The sequence below is a fragment of the Camelus ferus genome, chromosome 22, assembly GCF_009834535.1.
Source record: "Camelus ferus isolate YT-003-E chromosome 22, BCGSAC_Cfer_1.0, whole genome shotgun sequence".
NCBI classification, from domain to species: Eukaryota; Metazoa; Chordata; class Mammalia; order Artiodactyla; family Camelidae; genus Camelus; species Camelus ferus.
Genome location: NC_045717.1, coordinates 3,306,461 through 3,327,567, shown reverse-complemented (window position 1 = coordinate 3,327,567; position 21,107 = coordinate 3,306,461). Strand labels below are relative to the sequence as shown.

Here is a 21,107-nt window from a genome sequence, read left to right as displayed (position 1 = left end):
ACAGCCTTCCCCGGAACTGTCATGTCTGAGTCATCACTGCTTCTTCAATGCCCAGCACAGGGCTTGGCGTATGTAGGGGTTATGGAGAGTTTTTTCTTATTCAGAGAACCAAGGAATCAGTTTCCGATAAATCTCCCCAATGTCACATAATACCTACACTCAGTTTCCAAATCTGTCAAACATATGTTCCATGTGTTACAGGTCTGCTTTGAGGATAAAATGGGGTAACCAAGGCAGTTACCTTTGAAAAGGGCCAAGGGCTGCTTATGTGGTGAGATTTCACTCTCCTTTCGAGGCCCTGCTGGCTCATTCACTCACTCACTCTCTTACTCATTCCCTCTTCTGTTCTGACATTTATTCAGCACTTCCAACATGCCAGAGACCGTGAAACTTCCCCAGGTAGCTCCAGTATTTATGTCTGTCTCTTCCAGCTGAGAATCCCTGTAGAGGGGGACCTGTCTCCCATATCACTAAATCCCCAAAATGCGGCCCAGGATCTATACGTGTTTGAATAACTGTGGGCCTCTTGGCTTAATTCAGCTCAACCAGCTACACAGAACGAGCCTTCCTTCTGGAAGGTATCCCAGGGGCCTCTGCTGACGATGGGAACCACCTTTGAGGTCCAGCCAGCTTAGTCTTTCCAGGCTCAACTCATCTACGTTGGACTAAACAGGAGAGATGAGGGCGAGGGGCTGGACCTGAGGCAGGAATTAGATGAGGTTCTTACCTGGGAGAAGCAGCAGCTGGTCACTCTCTTCAGACCTGGGCTCTTCTCTCAATATAAGGCATCCCACTGACCTGGTTTGCACTCAAAACTGAAACTCACAAGTGATCTGAGATATACTGTCCCCAAGCCCCACCCTCTTACTGGGCATCAGCTAATTCAGGAAGATGCACTTCCCTCTGAGTCTGCCCTAAGAGGAGGCCGGGTTAGGCAGGGCCGTGATGCAAACTTAAGCAAGATGACTGCAGGAAGTTGGGAGTTCTGAACTGGGTCAAGGACCCTGGGATATCTCCTCTGCAATGCTGGGAGCATTGTCCATTTTACAAACACTCAGTCTTGAGTTTTGAGATGATGGCTCACCCTTAGAAAGAAGGGAAGAGCCTAGCCTGAGAAATATGCAGTCCAATGGACAATTTCCCAAAATGCAGAAGGACTTACTAAATGAACAAGAGGTAGCATGGGAGCACAAGAGGAAAGGATTCACTCTGCCCTCGAGTGGGCAGGGAAAGCTGAGGAAGCTGAGCCCTGAAGGAAGGGTGACGGTATGCCGGCAGAGCGGTCCTTGACAAAGAAAAGAGCATGTAGAGAGTCATGGAGCACAAGGCACCTTCATGGAATGGGTGGCGACCCAAAGGGGCCTCCAGAGGATACGTGTAGGGGAGACTATATGGCGGGAGGGGCAGCAGCCAGACTGCGGAGCCTGGCCTTTAGTCTGCAGGCCAAGGTTCGGGGGTAGGTTCACAACATGGGGCTTCTCTACCGGAAGGGGAAGAGGAGTCTCAGGCTGCAGTGGAACTGTTGGCCACCAAGCTGGTTTTCCCTGAACTAGTCTTCTTAGATGCACAGAACCTTGGGGTATCACTGCCCACTGCTATGGTCTAAATATTTGTGTTGTCCTTCCCCATCTAATCCTTATGTTGAAAACCTAATGCCCAAGGTGACAGTGTTGAGAAGTGGGGTCCTTCAGCGGTGATCAGGTCACAAGAGCAGAGCCCTAATGAACGGCTCCAGAGTTCCCTTGCCTCTTCTGCCACATGGGAACACAAGTTGGCAGGCTGCAGCCTAGAAGAGAGACTTCATCTGACCATGCTGGCACCCCGACCATCCAGCCTCCAGAACAGTGAGAAACACGCTTCTGTTGTTTATAAGCCACTCAGTCTGTGGCATTTTTTTTTAAATAGCAGCCCAAATGGTCTGATACCCACCATGGTAGGAGACTAGACATACTTTCACCAATTTCCATTTCAGGGAAATTGGTGAGCACTCTAAAACTTGAGGCTACCTCATCAGCAGTAACCCTACCATTAACCATAAACAGTACTTGGCCTCCACATGACACCAGGATTGAGACCAGGGACGATGGCTACTTTCAGTTTTGGCATGACTGGGTCTGGAAATATGCCAGGCATCAGCCCTGCTGCACAGTTCACTGGTTACCAATCAGGCATATAGGCTCTGAAAGGCAGGGAAATTGGGAGTGGGGTGGGCAGGACAGAGTAGCCATCATCTACAGCATAGTGTCCTGCCTGGCCTGGGGCTCCTCTCTCTCAACTGCTTCAGCTGGGAGAGATTATGGAACTGAAAGGCCCCGCTGTGATTCATGCTGACAGTTTGCAGCCTCCTGAACCAGGGTGAGGATACCCTTCTGACAAGCAATGCTAGGTCTCTTCATCCATGTTTCTGAACTCCTGTGTCCATTTCCCCAGGAGAAGGGGTCCCGGCATCCTTGGCCATGTCAGGGAAGGTCTGGATCAGGGCCCGCTGAGGGAAGAGGTCTGTGAACCGCTATGACAGCCCTAACTGCAGCAGAGGCACAGCAGGGGTCAGCAGTTCTCCTCAGACACCTGATGGCCACTGACTAACAAGGGGAAGGACGAGTCCTGACCATGCTCCCCCTTGGCCCTCAGTGCCTATCTCCAGCTGTCCAGCAGGAACTACGGGACGGGGAGAGGTGCTCAGCTGGAGAAGAAGTGTGCTGTAGCCTGGTACTGTGGCTAGGTTGGGAGTCAGGCCCTCCCTGCTTGGAGCTGCTCACAAGTTTGCTTCTCACAGCTCACAGTGCCCCACAGCCAGGCATACAGGCCCTCAGGCCCCAGGAAGCGTCCCATCATTCCCTTTATGCCCTTCTACTCCGATGAGCCTTGTAGCTCCTTCTACACCCATCACACTGCTTCTTACTGTTAGGTTTTCGTTTGTGCTGATTTGTCTGGCATGGCTCCCCCTTTGTCCTCTCCAGTCTTTTCACCTAACTTTTCCTCATCCTTTAAATTATACCTCAGCCATCAATGCTGGGAGCCTTCCCTGACAAGCTCCTCCTGGCCCTGATACCAATCCAGCAGTAGCAAAACTATTGATCCCATAGTGCCTTGATTTCCTTGTATCATCGCATTGACTACAAGTCTATTAAAGGCTTTATCTGCTTGTGTATTTGTTTTCCCCCACTATACTATGGCCCCCCAAGAAGCCCATATTCATCTTTGGAGCCCCAGGGCCTAGTTCTAGATCTAACATGAAATAGGTATCAGTTAATTTTCATTAAGTTGAAGAGCCCTCCCACAACCTCAATCGTGCAGGGCTTCTGAAACTGAAGAGTACATATTCCTGACTTCCTTGTACATATGGCATCAGCAGCCATTCCACCTGGGGTTTACACACTCTTCCATCTTCTCACCGGTACTACCACCCACTTACTACCTGCCTTCCCCCACCCCAGTTCTCATCTGGGTTCCCCCAGAAGCAGACCTAATTTGAGTGCAAATAGTTTAACTGGGGAGCAATCCAGGCAGGGCTAGGATTAGGGTGACACACATGAGGAGCTGAGCTACAAAATGTAGAGAATCTCTTCAGTTCACACAAGTGCCAACCCTGCCCTTACATGAAACGCAAGAATGAGGGCCCCAGCCCTAATCCAGGAAGCACTATCAAGAGTTGGAAGCAAGACAGGAAGGGAAGGAAGCTAGCAGAGCATACATAAGTAAGTTGCTGCAGGGAGCTACTGAGGCTCACTCCCCCAGAGGAACTCTGGGAGGCAGGCGGAATGCACCCATCTGAGGTGAGAAAGTTGGGAATTTATCCTCCAACTCCTGCCTTTCACTGGCTGAGGGCTGCCCCAGGGGGCCTCATTCCCCTGCACTCCCAGTCTTTGCCACACAGAAGCCTAGAGAAGTGCTAAGGAGGGTCACAGGCTCTATTTCATACCCTGTATGATGGAACAGTGAAGTGTCCAGGGAAAATGGGCAAGGCACAGCCTCCACTAGAGGGCTGTTGCAAGAGTGAGATGAAATAACACCACCACAGTGCCTAACACAGAAATCACCTTCCCCTTCCCAATTTATCACAATAGCTTGTGGAGTTCATGGCGCTTCCCACCTCTTCATGAGTTGGCAATAGCAGTGGAACAGCTGCTTCTCATCTTTCAAAAGCAGCAAAACAAAAACAAAAAAACCCCACAAAAACCCAAGGGCCCTAGGAGAGCTCTAAATACCCCAGCTTGCTGTGGAAGGCTGGGGCCTGGTAGAACTAAGGTAGTCGAATTGCCTCTTCTCACACCTGCACTTCACCTCTCTCTGGCTTTTCCACCTGCCACTGTAACACTATTTATGGCATACAAAACTAGTATCACATTGAGTAACAACTGCTGCCATTCACATGAGATAGACACTGTGCTTTTACACATTATCTTACTCCTTAGAACCCTGTAAGATTTTTCACATTTTATACACAAGGAAACCAGGTCTCAGAAAGGTTAACTTCTATCAGAAGTAGGGGTTCAGACTCAGGTTAACGGCATACTCTTTCCATTGACTTTGTCTCTTTACTGTCTCACTAAGGCCCCTCCCAAAGGCCAACTGGCATGGAGAGAATAAGGCAAATAAGCAGCCTTTGCCAAAGACAAAGTGGGGAGTGCCTGGGGAGACGGCTGTCTCCCCCAACTCCACATCAGCTAACAAATAAGCCTATCAGTCCTGGTCCTGCTGATCCACACCCTCCTCCAACAATTTGCCACTGACCAATGTTCTAAGGAGACTGCTCAATTTTAAGTTAAATAATTCACTTTCTAGAATCAGCCCTTTCCCTTTTCTTATCTTCAGGCAGAGAGATAAACATTCTATCCTCTGTTTACAGAGCTTAACCTCCAATAAACTGCCATTTAATGAGAGAGAAAACTTGTGAGAGTTAAGCTGATGGAACATAACTGATAAACTACTTTTCATTAGAAGGAAAACAGGAAAATAATCAATACTTGAGTCAAAATACAGCATTTTCTTTAGGACCGAAGAAGCAGGGCACTGTAGTCTCACTGCCATGGACAAAAAGTGGTTTTATTCGTTACTCTGAGCCTTTGCTTCCTCATCTGAAAATTAGGGAGGATAACTCCTACCTCATAGGGTTGCTGTAAGGATTAAATGAAGTACACACATTGCCTGAATCATAACAATTGCTCAAAAAAAAAAAAAAAAAAAAAAAACAGCAATTGTTCATGCGATGCTGGCCACAATGTCAGCATGATCCAGCACCAAGACATGAAGGAGCAGCACGAGCCTGCCATCCTGCCTTCTTCTAACTCAAAGAGCTTGTGTGCAAAGACATTAGGCAGGAAACAGCATGTTAAAGGCCTGTGCTGTGCCTTACATCTAGCTCTCTCTGAACTCCCTACTCTACACACACCTCACGTTTGTTTTACAACAAAGGAAAAGAAAACTTTGGACTTGGTAAACCAGAAGTTAGGAGAGTCTGAAAGGTGTTCTGTTTACTTTGTCCCAGGATCCTTTCCTGGTCGGCAGCCACCTCATACCACCTTCCACGACATCTTCAAATCAGCTTGGGCCAAAGCTAGCTTCCTTAACATCTTTGTTTGGTCATCTCCCCTCAGGTAGTTGCTTCTGCCATTCAATATCCTCTCATCTTTGGAGTATGCCTGTGCGCTGAGGAAAGACTACATCTCTGTACTGCACTGGAAGCTCCTGGGCGATGTGGTCAAGAATGAGCACCCTTCTACTAATGTACTGAACTAGAAGCTATTTCCTGTTGCTGCTATGCCCTCTGACAACAAGAGAACCAATCTCGGTTTTAGCAGATGAATATGCAAGGCATGCTCACTGGTTAATCCAGGAAGAAAAAATAATTCTATAGGAACTAACAACTGAGTGTTCACTTACCAATTCCTGACAAGAATGGTAGGACATATCCCTTAAAGGTCCTATGCTCTGCCTGAGAATTCTTAACTGGGTGAGGCAGCAAGATGAAATGACAGGTCACTGAGTGGTAGGGATAACAGAACAGAAGTAGAACTCAATGCCCTGTCATCTTCCAGAATGATGTCAGAAAAAGTCAAGGGAGTAACCACACAGTGTTCAGAATTGTGCACTATACTTTCAGTGAATATAGGTAGTGTGTCAAAGACCAGTAATGGAATTCATTCCGAAACATGTAATTTATGAGTCTGAGAACTAGCTCCAAAATTAAAATATCCCTCCCTCAAGCCCCACAACACAGAGACAAAAAGCAGCATCTCCATCTTACTGAAATAAGATTTCATACAAACATAGATAAATATATTTAAATTTTCTTTTAACTATAAGTTAATTCAAACAGACTGTTATAATAAAACAGAATACTATACACAGGTGTCTGTATAGCTCATAGAAAACATAAAAACCAGAATGCTGAGTGTGTGCTGGTGGCAAAAACTGCAGGGTCAGAACTTGCTCGACAATGAACTGGAGGCCACTAAGGCTTAATGAACTTGGCCCACCCCTATGGCTAATGGTTTTGTCAACCTTCAGACCCTAGAAATTTAGGATTTCCTCCTTTTTCCTCTGCCGGCTTTGGTCCGTGTCCGACTACCTGGCCGGACAGTAAGTTGCTTCTTGAAGTCCACTAAGCAATCTGTGGCTTCTGAAATAGAAACAAAAGACTTGATGGGAGACTCATTTAAGTCAAGATGTGCAAGGGAACTCTGCATTTCTTTGCTGCAGCCTGCCTCTTCTACCCCTGGTGAAGGCGCCCTAGAGAGAAGGAGAAAAAAATCAGAACGCAATACACACCTGCTAATAAGCACTGAGTATGTGTCACGCGTTGTACCAGCGGCTTTTACATATACTATCAGTTCACGTAATCTTTGGAATAATCCAGCCAGGTAAGTACTATCATTCCCCTTTCACAGATGAGGACATTGGGGAAACCATATACCCAAAGCCACACAGGCAGTGAGAAAATGAGGATTCAGACTCAAATTTCCAAGCTGTTTGAATTCTCAGTCAGAATACCAGGGCGGGGTAGGGACAGAAAGGCAGGGAGGAGTAAGACAGCTTTTCCTCTGCTTGTTTCAACACCAGAGTGAAGTGAGGGAGCTGTCCAATTCTTCGCCCAGGTTTACAGGGGGTCACAGAGTTATATAGAGAGAGGTCACACGGTTGCACAGTTTTCTACTTTAATAGTTTAAATACCAAACTGTACACAGAACAGAGGACTGGGCCTCTGCTTTTCTAGAATGGCTGACAGTCACACTTAAGTGCACACTCCAATTTACCCGAAGGCTCCTGTTTCTGAAAACTTGGTCTTTATCTCTGCATCTGTGATGAGAGAAAAAGTAATAATGTTGTTAGTAGTGCTGTAATCATAACACTTCTCACCGGTAATATACTTTTAGGCACTGCTCTTCCTCAGGCTGACCCAGGTAGCTCACATCCCCAGTCCCCAGACCAACGGAATGGGAGCATTAGCCTCCAACAGGCTCAGCTGCTGAAGTACTGAGGTGAACACTTGTGAATGAATAACCACTGAATAAACCTACTCCCAATCTGGACTCGAGGAACAAGGACTTGACACGGGAAATCTGCTACCTGCAGAGATTCACAGCCTGCTGATCTAGAGGCAGCAGGCTATGCAGCTCAGAGATGCTGCCTTTTAGTCATCAGAAGGCACAACAGATTTGCTTGATGGGAATGAACTACTAGAACTAGATGATAAGCAAAAGTTCCTTTCCCTTGTACACCTAGTAAATTTTAACAACAGCAACTATTAACACCAACAACAGTAACAGTAGCAGCTAACATGTACTGAAAGCCTACTTAGGAGGCTGGTGTTACTAACTATGCAATGTTCTTAAACAGTCCACTCTACCCCTTAAATATTAGGCACAGAGACAAGAGCTACTTCCTACACTCCCTCAGGAGCATAGGTTGAAACACTAAGCTAAAGGTAACATGAATGAAGCACAAAACATTCAGAGACAGGTAGTACTGCCTGGTTTTCAATGCCTATTCCTTTAGAAGATAACTTGGGGCTTGTGCCATTCCCCTGTGATTTGGAAATGTTTTCTCCCTAGATCAATAGCCAGTCCAAATTTCAACGTTTATAAAGCCCAAAACAAAACACATGATGAACAGGGTATTTTCCCATCTTCCTTAGGGAGAGATGACCTAGACCAAGTCTCAAAGGCTGGCTAACTGGGTCAAATGTGCACCCAAATAACTCCAGCAAGAAGTTAGGGGAGTTGGTAGTGGTTATTCTTACTGGAAGGCCTTAGGCAGATGCCCAGAAAACTGGTGCTGGGATCCTCACCTGCAGCCTTGTACTCAGACTGTTCCAAGAGACTGAGGAGTCGGCCTTCACTGTGACCTTTTTCCTGTGACAGGAAAACAGATGAAAGCGTTACACCAAAGAGTCTAAAATATAGCTTCCTTAGCCCAGATCACACCTGTCTCCAGGAGAGAAGAGGTGTGGGGGACACAGCTGTAGGAAAGTCTTCTGCTTTCTAATAAATAAGGGTAAATAGTAAAAAAGCAAACTGTGATAAATAGAGTACATCTTTATGCCAAGAATATATCCAAGAATGGATACCAGAGTCAAGACAAATTATTCCACCAAGATCGTATTAGAGAACAGTAGCCTTTGACCTGTGAGAGATTTAAAATGGAAAACAAATTTCAAGGTAGCTTCTAGAGGCAGTGATGCCAGAGGATAAACTGGCTCTATGGTATAAGCACAAACCTGTAAGCTCCAATTCCAAATTATCATCTCAAAATCACCCCATTCCCACAGGGGCCCCTCTTCTTCTGTCATGACAGATAATGGCTTCTCCATCTCATGTGCAGTGACTGCTGTGTCAGGAAGCCTGGAACATGGGGTTGCTGCTTGATCTCTGATTTCTAAGCCAAGACTTGCTCTGCTTGATCTCTAATCACAAAGCCCAGAAAGCACATCCATCTTCCCAGTGACCAGGGACAGACCCTAAGACTGAGCACACAAGGTGTTCAACAGAGTTGATAGTGAGTATGTTCCTAACAATGGGGTATGACTGGATATCTTTTCTGGAAAGTAATTTGGCAGCATGTTACAAGAGATTTTTAAAATATTTAAATCCATTTCCCTAAGAGTTCCACTTCAGGAAATCTATTCTAAAGAAATAATCAGTGGTACAAAGACTGATTAATGTTTTAAACACAGCCTTATAATACAGCAGAAGTGGAAAGAATCTGAATGTCCAATAATATAAGAATGGTTAATTGCCTCTGTGTGATAGAAACATTAAGAGTATTTTAAAAAACAATTTAAAAATAAATTCAAGAAGGTACTTATGTTACAATGTTAAATGTATACAATATACACACATATGTGTATATATACACACACATATATATGTACATATATATAGTATGGTGTCAACTACATTAACAATGCATAGAAAAAAAGATTGGAGAAAAATAGGCCAAAATACTAAAAGATGTTATCTTGAGTAGCTAAATTATGGGTGATAATTTCCCCCAATTCTTCATACTTCTTTTGAACTTCTCGTATTTTCTACGATGAGCATATATTACTTTTTAATTAAAAGAAAAAATAATTTTACAAAGTGCAAATGCTTATTTCAAGATAAACAGAAGAAAAGGAAGGAGGGGAGGGTATAGCTTAGTGGTAAAGCGCATGCTTAGCATGCACCAGGTCCTAGGTTCGATCGCCAGTACCTCCATTAAATTAAAAAATAATAATGATAATAAATAAAATAAATAAATATTACCTTCCCCCCCAAAAAATTGTTTTAAAATAAAAATAAAAGAAAAAAGGAAGGAGGGAGGATAGAGAGAAAAAAAGCCCAGAACAGAACTGTGCAGAGTTAGGTAGCCTTTCCTAAAACACTCCACACATACCTTTGGGTTCCGCAGCCACTGTGGACGCTTCCTTCGCACAGCTGAGCATACTCTCCTACTCTCTTCAGGCTCATCTTCTTGATCACGTCTTGCAAGCTGGAGACAGGACTCTACATGACACTGGTACTCTCTGAACGGGACTAGGGATTTACAGAGATAACACTTCTCATTCCTAGCCAATCAGAAGAAAGGGAGAAAAAGCAGTTTTAAGATTTGCTTTTGCCTCTGGGCTCCTAGATACGTCTCAAATTGTGTTTTTATGTCTTCAAAGTTATTCTGTGGAGAAGACATGTCAACGAAAGTAGATTCGCTCAGCAGGAACACCAGTAAAACTAACCCAATGCCAATCAAAAGGACTGAGTGATTAGTGGTTTCCCCTGGCTGTTTCTCTGTACCCTGCTGTTGCAGCAGTGGGGTAATAATGAAACAGCTCTTCTAACTATTTCAAACAATGCTGATTGCTCTTCAGACATAAAATATTCTGTCAAACTCTCCTCAAATTAAGTGTAATCGTTTTTTCAAAGGGAAGTTAAAAACTCAGACAGAAAAGGGAACACCAAGACCATCAAATCAAAATGACATTTTCACCAGGGTGAATGAACTTGTCTGATTAGTAAAATCAAGTCTGTCTATATGCTGATTTCCTTAATTCTACAATCTTCAACATCAACTAGAAGTTACCAAAACCATGTGGTTCTGCCAGAGGCTTCTGCATAACTTAATATACATAGTTATTTTTATATTTTTATAACAGCAGAGTTTGTGGAAAGAGAGGGAATTGTGTCCTTGAGGTAAGGTTTACTGGACATCGGTAAAAATGGAATCATTGGAGACAAAGGAAGAAAATGAACATTTACTAGGTATTTTCTCTGTGGTGAGAACTGGTGTAAGGCCCTTTAAACACAATTTCTCAATTAATTTTGGCCTATTAGGAAGGTATTATTCTCCCCAACGTTTTATAGCTAATAATTGTCAGAAGACAGGTCTGCCTGACTCATAAGATCATTTTAGTTTTAAGAAGTTAAAGAAAACTTTCCAAAGCTTGCTATCGTAGACTTCTTCTGGCCATTGCTATTCAGCTACTACAGCAAGGAAGATTTACATTGTCTCTAATGAGAAGTCTCTTAGGAGGTTTTTAAAATAGGAGAAGTCCGTCTCTCAAGTAAATAATCACTGGAGAGAATACAAGTAAAACTCTGCTTTATGAGAAAAGCTAGATTAGTGTACCTTTCAAGGTTTATCAATTAATGTAAAAAGCATTTATTAACCCCCTACTACATTAGAGACAGAAGCACTGTAAAAGAAGCATGAGTTTCAAAGTCAGGTAGGCTTTGCCAGTTCTGGCCACATGATCTTAACCAGTTACTCAGAATTTCTCTTCAGTTTCTATATCTATTTTTAAAAAAGAAAGAGTAATTACCTTACCAACTATTGTGACAGTTACAAAGTAAATAAAGCACCCAGCACGGTGGCTGGAACATAATATTAGGTGCTCAACAAATAGCTATTACCGGTATTGCTGTTCACACACATTTTATCAGATACTGAGGATATAAAATGAAGGTAAGTATCTGCCTTCAAATAACTCACAGCCTAGCCAGGGAGACAGAAATGTCAAAAAATGAAAGAAAAAATATTACTGCAATAGTGTGATGAATACAGTCCTAGAAGAATGAGTGCATGACAGGAGAATTTCAAAAGGAATTAAGTGGATCAGCCTCTGCTCAACTGGATTAGGGAAGGCAGCACTAAAATTTAGAGTCAAAGATAAGACCTATGTTTCAAAGACAAACATTTCTGTCTGATTAGAGCAGTGACTAACTGCTCTAATGTACTGCGGTGATGTCCTTACTTTCAGGAAGCAGCATTTATACTTGACCTTCCCAACGGTCCCCACTTTAGAATGCACTTCCTTTGTCAAGCTGCAACCCACAACCCAAGGAAGTCGTCAATATTGCCTAACTTTTTGCAACTCAACCATTACATTGCAAAATAGTTCATTGCTTCCCCAAAGCACCAAACACCAATATGCAAATTCAAAGAAAACAGAAAGCTAAGAGCAATGTGGAAGTGGAATAGGTGGCAGGATCTTTTCAGGGTAACAAAAAAGGGATACAGAGAGCATCTACACTGGAACACAAAAAAGAAATTCGGGCATTAAAGCAACAAAGTGATTGCCAGGCCAAAGAAAGCCAGGATAAGCGAGGAACTGGTCTCCTATTCAGTCTAAGCAATGGTATGTTAAGCAAGAGCTCCATAAACACAGCATACCTACTTACTTGTCAATGTCTAGGGAAGTCTGGGCAGCTGTCCCACTGCTGCTCTTGCTCTTGCTCTTGGCCTCTTTTTGTCTCCGAGTCAACACTTTCAACAAAAAAAGAAGAGAAGAAACAAAACAAAAAAAGAAAAACTGTTAGTGGGCAGTAAACTCTGAATATAAAAGACAGAATGTATAGGAAGAAGAACAGTTTAAAATCCTATTCCACTGGGAGAAGTGCACTGTCCAGAAACCTCTGCCTTTCTAGTTTAGAGAATATTACTTGTATAACATGGACTGAAACTGCCAGCCACAAGATATTCCCATATTTGGTAATGAGATCTATTTTTTTCCCCTCCTTTCCATGAGATCTAAAGATTAGTCCACCCCAAGAAAAGTTTTTGTGTACTACTCCAACTTGCAGCACTCAGGGGAAGGATTTATACTTTCTCAATGAAAACACTCCAACAGGTGCTTTATGGGATATAGCAATGATAGCTCCATCTGAGTGCCCACATCAGCTCCAATCTCACAAAACATTGGAAGCGTTCCATCTACAAGTGAGGAAGCCAGAGCTCAAAACAGTTAACACAACCAGTCTTTTCCACCACACAGCAGGACGATCTCTTTATTCCAGAAGGTATGGACAGCTTTAGCCCAAGTGGCATACAAATACTTTGTCTCACACCAAAAGGTGTCTGTTAATAAAATCATACTCTCTTAAAGAATCTTGGAATATTAATTAACCAACTGTTTTCCAGTCTTCATTCCTTGCCATTAACAAGGAAAACTGTGACCATCTCACGTCAAATCTTGCCTTCTTCTCTCCTGACACTTGAAATCCCCATGACAGAGAATTTAGGAAGGTTATCAGTTCACAAAATAATTTAGGTTATGAAACATTTATCTAGGTCAGGGATCAGCAAAATTTTTCTGTAAAAGACCAGAAAGTAAATATTTTAGGCATGGCAGGCCATATGGTCTCTGTTACAACTTCTCAACTGTGCATTGTAGCAGGAAGGCAGCCACAGATAACATATAAATAACTGAGTGTGGTATGTTACAGTAAAACTTTATTTACAAAAACAGGTGTCTGGTTAAATTTGGCCCTGGCTGGCCAGAGTTTACCTACCCTTCTATTCCAACCTCCTATTCATAAAAATCCCTTCTATAAGCATTCCTGACAAGGGATTTTACAATCTCAACTTGACTATATCCATTCACTGAGGAGAATTCACTTCCTCCCAGGAAAATCCATTCTACTATTACACAACAATCTGGCTCAATCTGCATTTACTGGGGGCTGTATGAATATAAGTTTACCCCTTTTCCCACAAGTAAACTCTATGAATACTTAACAATCTGAATTATAATTTTGGTTTTACTTAACTGCCTGACCTGTTAAAATGTAACCACCTTCAAAATAGGTACTAATAAGATTTGGAATGCAGAACTTTTTGAAGGCCTAGCTCTAATCCTTTTAATGATCCTCTAGAGACTGGTGTTATTATTCTGCCCTATATTAAAAGTATGAAAACAAACTCAAAGGAACTGACTTTGCCAAGCTATCACAACTGGTGAGAAGAACCTAGGATAGACTATAAATCCGTTTGATTCCTTTACCCATGTTTTACCTTCATAGTTAACCTCTTCTACATATACCCCAATTTGTCAGTCTCTCCTTATATGTGTGACACCCCAAAACGGACTCAATATTCCAACAGTCTGACCAGTAAAAAGAACACAAGAACCACAAGCTACCCCATCTGGACTCATGTTCTACTAATTCAGCCAAGGCTGTGTTTATTTTATTGACAATCCTGGTACATTACTGGTTTAAACTGAGCTTAAAGACAATTAAGACCTATACCCTACCCTCCCAAATCATCTTTAAAACTGTTATCAAGAAAGGTCTCCTAATTCTATACTTGGGTATCTAAGCTGTCCCCTCTTTAACAGAACTTTGTATTTATTCCTGTCTGTTGAAATCACCTACAGACTTGATTCTGTCATCTGATGTTATCACCTCTCCCAGCTTTGTGTCGTCTGCATATATGACAAGCATGCTTTCTACATCTTCATCCAAGTCACTGGGGGAAAATAGCTGTAAATGATATGGCCAAGGACATAGAAAACTCTGGCCTGTTACCAGGGAAACCTGTCTTAAATTTCCTTTAAATACTTAAGCAAATATTTATTGAGAATCTTCAATGTGCAAGTAATTTGGGGAGATACAGGAAATTATAAGGCATGGCCTTTGCTCTTAAGGAGTTTACAACTTACTATGAAAGACAGCACATAAACTCAATTAACTATAATACAAGGTGTAAAGAGATATGTGTAAAAAAACATGATCACACACAGAAGCAACTATGAACAGTATTTCTGTCTCTGAGAAGGATGAAAGGAACACCTGAGGACTGAAATAGGAGGGAGGCATATTTTTCACTATATAGTTTTCTGTACTGTTGAATTAAAAATTAAAAGGGCTAAGTATTTACCCAAAGAAAATGAAAACACTAATTCTAAAATACGTACCCCTATGTTCACTACAGGATTGTTTACAATAGCTAAGATATGGAAGTAACATAAGTGCCTATGAATAGATGAACGGATAAAGATGTGAGGTACACAGACACACAGAATATTACTCAGCTATTAAAAAAAAGAAAGAAACCTTGTCATCTATGACAACATGGAATAGACCTAGAGGGTATTATGCTATGTGAAATAAGTCAGACAGAGAAAGACAAATACTATATGATTTCACTTATATGTGGAATCTAGAAAACAAATGAACAAATGTAACAAAATCGAAACAGAGGCACAGATACAGGTGGTTGTGGGAGAGAGGAGGGTGGAGGGAGGAGAGAAATAGGTGAGGGAGATTAAGAAGTACAAACTTCTAATTACAAAATAAATGAGTCACAGGTACGAAAAAAAAATTCAAAGGGAGAAGAAGAGACTAGGTTATAGCGAGGTCTTAGGCGCACAGCAGCTTAGAGAAGATGATCTATTTCTAAGGTTTCTTCCAACCCAGAGATTTTATAAGTAAAAATAAAGTACTGCAGGAGAAAAAAACCCTGGACACAGAAGTATAATCACCTTCAAAATCCACCTCCTATTCTATCAGCCAGCCCACATTTTTTTCTCCATCTTATATACAAGGACTTCATGAGAGATTTTATCAAGTGCCTTGCAGAAATCAATTCTTAAAAGGTTGGCATCTCAGATTACAGAAAACTTTAAGGGTTGTTTCCCCCTTCTTCTCTTTCTATTTGCACCCCCATCTTGAGTACCAAGTATTTTTCCAAAAGAAATACTTGGAAACCACTCTGAAGACAGGGCTGGAAAAAGAATTAATCACTTCTAGCACTTTATATATATATATATCTCTACTGCACCTAGCACATTTCGGGTATTTGTTCATATGTCAGTCTCCTTTCTACATCATACCACTCTCAGAATCCAGAGATTCCGGGTTTTGTTTTGATCTCTTCACCATCCCTAGCAGAGTCTAGCAACAGAATAGACACTAATAAATATTTGCCAATTAAATCATAGCAATGGATTCAAGGGAAAAGGGGGCTCTTGTTTTATGAAGACCTTCTCTGTGCCAGGGACTTAATAAACATAATTTCTACTTCTTACAACAATCCTGCAAGGCATGTATCACTATCGGTATTTTATAGATGATGCAATAAACTGATCAAGATCACAAAGCTAAAACAACAACAAAGAAATATGGCACCAGGAATGCAACATGAGCTTGACTTTAAAGAAGCATATATTCTTCTACAAGAGCAAGCTACCTCCCCTGGGAAATAGGAGGGTTAAAGGATGGGAAGAGAAAAAGTGGTTAAGTGGGCAGGTGGAAAAAAGACTTGGTAGATGACTAAGAACTATATGCTAATTCTATTATTAAACATTATGATCAGAGCACACTGGACTGGGTCTTGCAGCTGCATTTTCCCTTTGAAAACTACTGCCCCTCCAAAGGAGCAGAAAGGTGTAAGTTGCTCTAAAGGAACCTCCTACTCTGGTTTACGAGTACTGAGAGAACCATTTCAACTAGCTGCAGGCAGTGAATTCAGTATGAAACTTGAGTCCAAAAACTTAGCTGCTGGTGACAACAGGCAAAGATTTCAAAAGGTAATAATGGAGTCTGAGGACAACTACCAGGGCAATGTAAGCAAAACAGAGAGGAGGGACATCACTGAAAGCTGAGAGAGCCACCTATAAACCTATGACCATTAACTTAGGCCTTTAGATACCACTGGATGGAAAATGCCCTCTGGAACCGTGCTTGGGACTTGGCTTGACACTGTTAAGATACAAAGAAGCAGTGGCACACAGCAGAATAAAGTGCACCAACTTTAGAGTCAGAAGAAATGGTCTCCAAGCTGGGACTCTACTAGCTGTGTTGCCGTTGGCAAATTACTTAAGTTCTCTAAGTATCAGCTGACTTACTCACAAAATGAGATGATAACATCTACCCTCATGGGTTTTGGTAAGGATCACATCTTGTAATTCAAATAAGTTGTATGAGTGTTCAGCCCACAGAAAGAACTCAGAAAACGTTAGTTGTTTATTATTGCATAATTCTCATTATTAGTGTTCCATATTTATTTCTTAGACTTATCCAAAGATTTAAGCCCATCCTTACAACCAATACTTACCAGTCTGTCTATAATTTGGGTGAGGTCTTAGTCTTAAATGGTTGCCATTCTGATTTGTACAAACAGAATGGACAAACAACTAAAACATTACAGAATAATTTCCAATACTATGTAAACATCAGCACATTTGTTTAAACCTAAAATGAATAAGCAATCAAAAACTAAAACATATAGCCTTGAACTGTAAATAGTAAAGACAATGGCTCCTTGAGGAAAGTGAAACTTATATGTACAAAAAAGAGAGATTTGGCAAAATGACAGTGGATAGTCTGTTTGTCTTCCTCAACTTCAAAACCACCTCAGCAGGAAATAACTGAGTTGTTTATGTTCCTGCTAAGACTGCCCACACTCCAGCCTACCATTTTCTCACTGGGACCTAAGAGGAAAAAGGGAAGGCCTGCTCCACTTGCATGTTGCCTGCCTCAATGCTGCAGCCTTCCCCTACAGACTAGTCCCAACAAAAAGGCTATCAGTAGAACTAACCATTATCTACCATTTTAAGACATGTAGTTATTTAAATTTAAATCTTAATGAGAATTAAATATAATTTAAAATTCAGCTCCTCAGTCCCATGAGCCACATTTCAAGTGCTCAACAGCCACATGTGATTAGTGGCTACCATGTTTGATCCTACCGATACAGAACATTTCTGTCATTTCAGACAGTTCCACTGACTAGCACTGCTCCTTTAAGAGATAACCAGGAGTAATCCTGTTTTGCCTTAAATCTGTTTACCTTGGATACCCCAAGAAAGTCAAGCTTCCCATAGCATCTCTCATTACCTAGATTCTCATCCCCACATGACTCTAATCTCTCTTCTGGGGAGACTTTTCTAATATGATTCAGTCTCCCACTCCTGCTCTCAAAATGACTCTGCCCTCTGGAATTTGGGTCAGTGATCAAAAAAAATCCCCAATATTCTCAGCCTCCTCTGTATGAGTGTCCCCTTCATCTTCTTACCATAACTGAAAGATGGCTGTCCTCTGAGGGTACTTCTCCTCTTTGTACCTTCTCAAATACTGGCTGTTTCGTCTTCCTTACAAACACAGTACCACTGACCAGGAAGTGGGATAAATATCCTCTCACACCAAATTGCTGCTTCCAGACTACTGGAAAAACCTAGTATGAAGCACGAACCATTCTGCTACCCCTGCTACTCTATCCTAAAGTAGTCATCTACGATCCTCCTGGTCACCCACCCCACCCACCTTCCTAGCCATTCACTGAAAATTTTAACATGTCATTTACTGTCTTCCTTTTCACCACTTCTGCCATCAGTCTTGGTGATTTTAATATCTATGTATTAGTCTGAAGAATATGAAGCTGCAGTTTTTGTAGCTCAACCTAAGGTATGACTCACTCAGTATCTGTCCTCTCACTTCCTTGACATTTTGGCTATCAACTCCCATGGATCATACCATCTCAGCCTTTCTCAAGCAGGGTTCTGAGAGAGAAGTCAGCCTAATACCATCGTATATAATACATTAACCTCTGTCCTCTGCATCTAGAACAGTACCGGTTATGTACCATCCTGGGGACAAGTAAGGAAAACAGTTGATTCCGTTTCTGTGCTCTGTGGTTCCAGTGACGAACCCTGATTGAGCCTGTCAATAATAATCATGCCACTTCCAAGATCACCACCACCTCTCTTTTCCAACTCACTCCCTCTAATTCCCTCGCTCTAATAATCCTCCAGCCCCACTAGGACGCCAAATTCCAGTCTATCACCGTTTCGTTGTTCGTCACCCTATCACGTCCTCATTTTCCTTCTTACCTAACTTGGATTTCTCGGTTATCATACTAACAATTCCCTTGAATATCCTCTCAATTTATTCTAATTTCTGTTGTACTCCCGGCAAAACCCAATTTTGGTTAAATCCAGTTCTCCACCTATTATGTTCCCCTACCTGTGCAACACAATGGTGCTGACTGTGCTCATGTTAATATTTAAGACCACAAGCCTCAAGTGCCCCCTTGCTAGGCTGACAGTGATTGCCTAGCAGTCCTAATGTTTCCACAGTCAGTTTATTCTGCTGAGACTACTTCACATCTCTGCTTTCCTCAGACTTTCAATATCCATCCTGCCTCTGCTGTCACCATTCTTTTTTGTTCCAATATAGTAACTTTATTGAGATAAAGTTACATATTATAAAATTCACTAAAGTATATAGTTCATGGTTCTTAGTATATTCAGAGTTGTGCAACTATCACCAGTGTCAATTTCATAACATTAATTTCCATTAACTAAAAAAGAAACCAGTTCCCATTAACAGTCATTCTCCTTTTCCCTCCAAACTCCCAGACCTAGGCAACCACTAATCTTTCCTTTTCTATGAATTTGCTTATTCTGGGCATGTCTTATAAATGGAATCACATAATACATAGGCTTTTGTGACTGACTTCTTTCATTTAACCTGTATTTTCAAGGTTCATCCATACTGTAGCATGTAACAGAACTTCATTTCCTTTTTTCCCAGAACAGCTGCACCATTTTACATTCCCACCAACAATGTACTAGGGTTCCAACTTCTCCACATTTTTACCAACACTTGTTATTTTCACTTTTTTTTTCAATAGCCATTCTAGTAGGTATGAAGTGGTATCTTGTGGTTTTGACTTGCATTTCCATAATGACTAATTATGTTGATCATCTTTGTATGTGCTTGCTGGCCATTTGTATATATTCTTTGGGAAAATGTCTATGTAAACCTTTTGTTTTAATTGGGTTCTTTTTAAAAAAAATTTTTTAAATTGTACAGTTAGTTACAATGTGTCAATTTCTGGTGTACAGCACAATGCCCCAGCCATGCATACACACACACATATTCATTTTCATATTTTTCCTCATTATAGGTTATTACAAGCTATTGAATATAGTTTCCCTGTGCTACATAGAAGAAACTTTTTTTAATCTATTTTTATATATGGTGGTTTAATTAGGGTTCTTTTTTGTTGTTGAGTGGTAAGAGTTCTTTATAGATTCTGTAATCTAGACCCTTATCAGATATGTAATTTATAATTATTTTATCCCACTCTGTAGGTTTTCTTTTCACTTTCTGGATAGTGTTCTTTGATGCACAATAGTTTAAATTTTGATTAAGTCCAATTATCTATTTTTTTCTTTTGTTGTTTGTGCTTTTGGTGTCATATCTAAGAATCCATTGCCAAATTTAAGGTCATAAACACTTACTCCTAAGAGATTTTTATAGTTTCAACACTTACATTTAGGTCTTCAATCCATTTTTTTAAATATGGTGTGAGGTAGGGGTTCAACTTCTTTTGCATGTGGATATTAATTTGTCCCAGCACCATTTCTTGAAAAGATATTTTTCCTCCCCACTGAATTGTCCTATGGCCTTGTCAAAAATGGACAGCCCATAAATGTATGGTTTTAATTCTGGACTCTCAATTCTATTCCAGAGACAGATAGATAAATAGATTGACTTACCTATTCTTAGGCCAGTCTTGATTTGTAAGTTGTAAAATCCAAAACTGTGAACCCTCAACTATGTTCTTTTTTAAGGCTATTTTGGCTATTTTGGATCCCCTGTATTTCCCAACCTCAAAAAATGGAGTCACAATCAACCTAGTTGCTTGGAGCAAAACCTTGGTGTCACCTCTGAGTTTACACTTTCTCTCATACTCCAACAAATCCTGTAGGTTCAACCTTCAAAAATACACCCCAAATTTGACAACTTCTTCACCTTGCATATATCACTGTGATCCAAGTAAACATTAGACCTTGCCTGGAACACTGCAATAGCCTCCTGTTTGGTCTGTTTTGCTTCTACTTTCGTTCCTGTCCCTCTTACGGACTGTTTTCCACATAGTAGCCAGAGTTAGATTACATCACTCCCTTGCTCTCAATCCTTCTATGGCTTTTCATCATATTCAGAAAAAAGTGCAAAAACCCCATGGCTTCTCTCTCCTCTTTCCCCTGTGGCTCATCCCACACTTCAGTCACTGTGACTTCCTTACTGCTCTAACAAACATGCCAAACACACTCTTGCTTTAGAGTCTTATATACTTAATCCCTTTATGTAGAATGACTCTATTCAAATAACACCTTAAGAAGCCTTCCTTGATCTTTTTATTTAAGAGCCCTGCCCCTCCATGCCCTGGTCATTCTCTTTCCTCTTTTCTCATTTTATGTTTCTTAAATTTTATTTATCATCTGTTTCCCCCATGAGAATGTAAGCTTCGTGAGACCACGGATTTCTTTTGTTCAGTGCTGTATCCTTACCTTGTATAACAGTATCTGGGTCACAGTAGGTGCTAAATAAGTATCGACTGGG

At 41.4% G+C, this 21,107-nt stretch overlaps 1 protein-coding gene across 7 annotated transcripts in view; it reads right to left on the bottom strand.

Annotated features, from left to right (window-relative positions):
* Positions 1-6,139: 6,139 nt before the first annotated feature.
* The window catches only part of UIMC1 (ubiquitin interaction motif containing 1), a 95,699-nt gene continuing 80,731 nt past the window's right edge, over positions 6,140-21,107 (bottom strand). For 6 of the 7 annotated variants that reach the window (XM_032465015.1, XM_032465014.1, XM_032465017.1 and 3 more), the window contains 5 exons: positions 12,156-12,240; positions 9,877-10,048; positions 8,291-8,354; positions 7,257-7,299; positions 6,140-6,732 (listed from right to left, as the gene is read on the bottom strand). In XM_032465015.1, coding sequence (XP_032320906.1) covers positions 6,522-6,732; positions 7,257-7,299; positions 8,291-8,354; positions 9,877-10,048; positions 12,156-12,240 — 575 coding nt within the window. In that variant the 3' untranslated portion in view covers positions 6,140-6,521. Of the gene's footprint in view, positions 6,733-7,256; positions 7,300-8,290; positions 8,355-9,876; positions 10,049-12,147; positions 12,241-21,107 lie in introns of those variants that run through there. The other variant, XM_032465019.1, reaches the window with a different exon arrangement.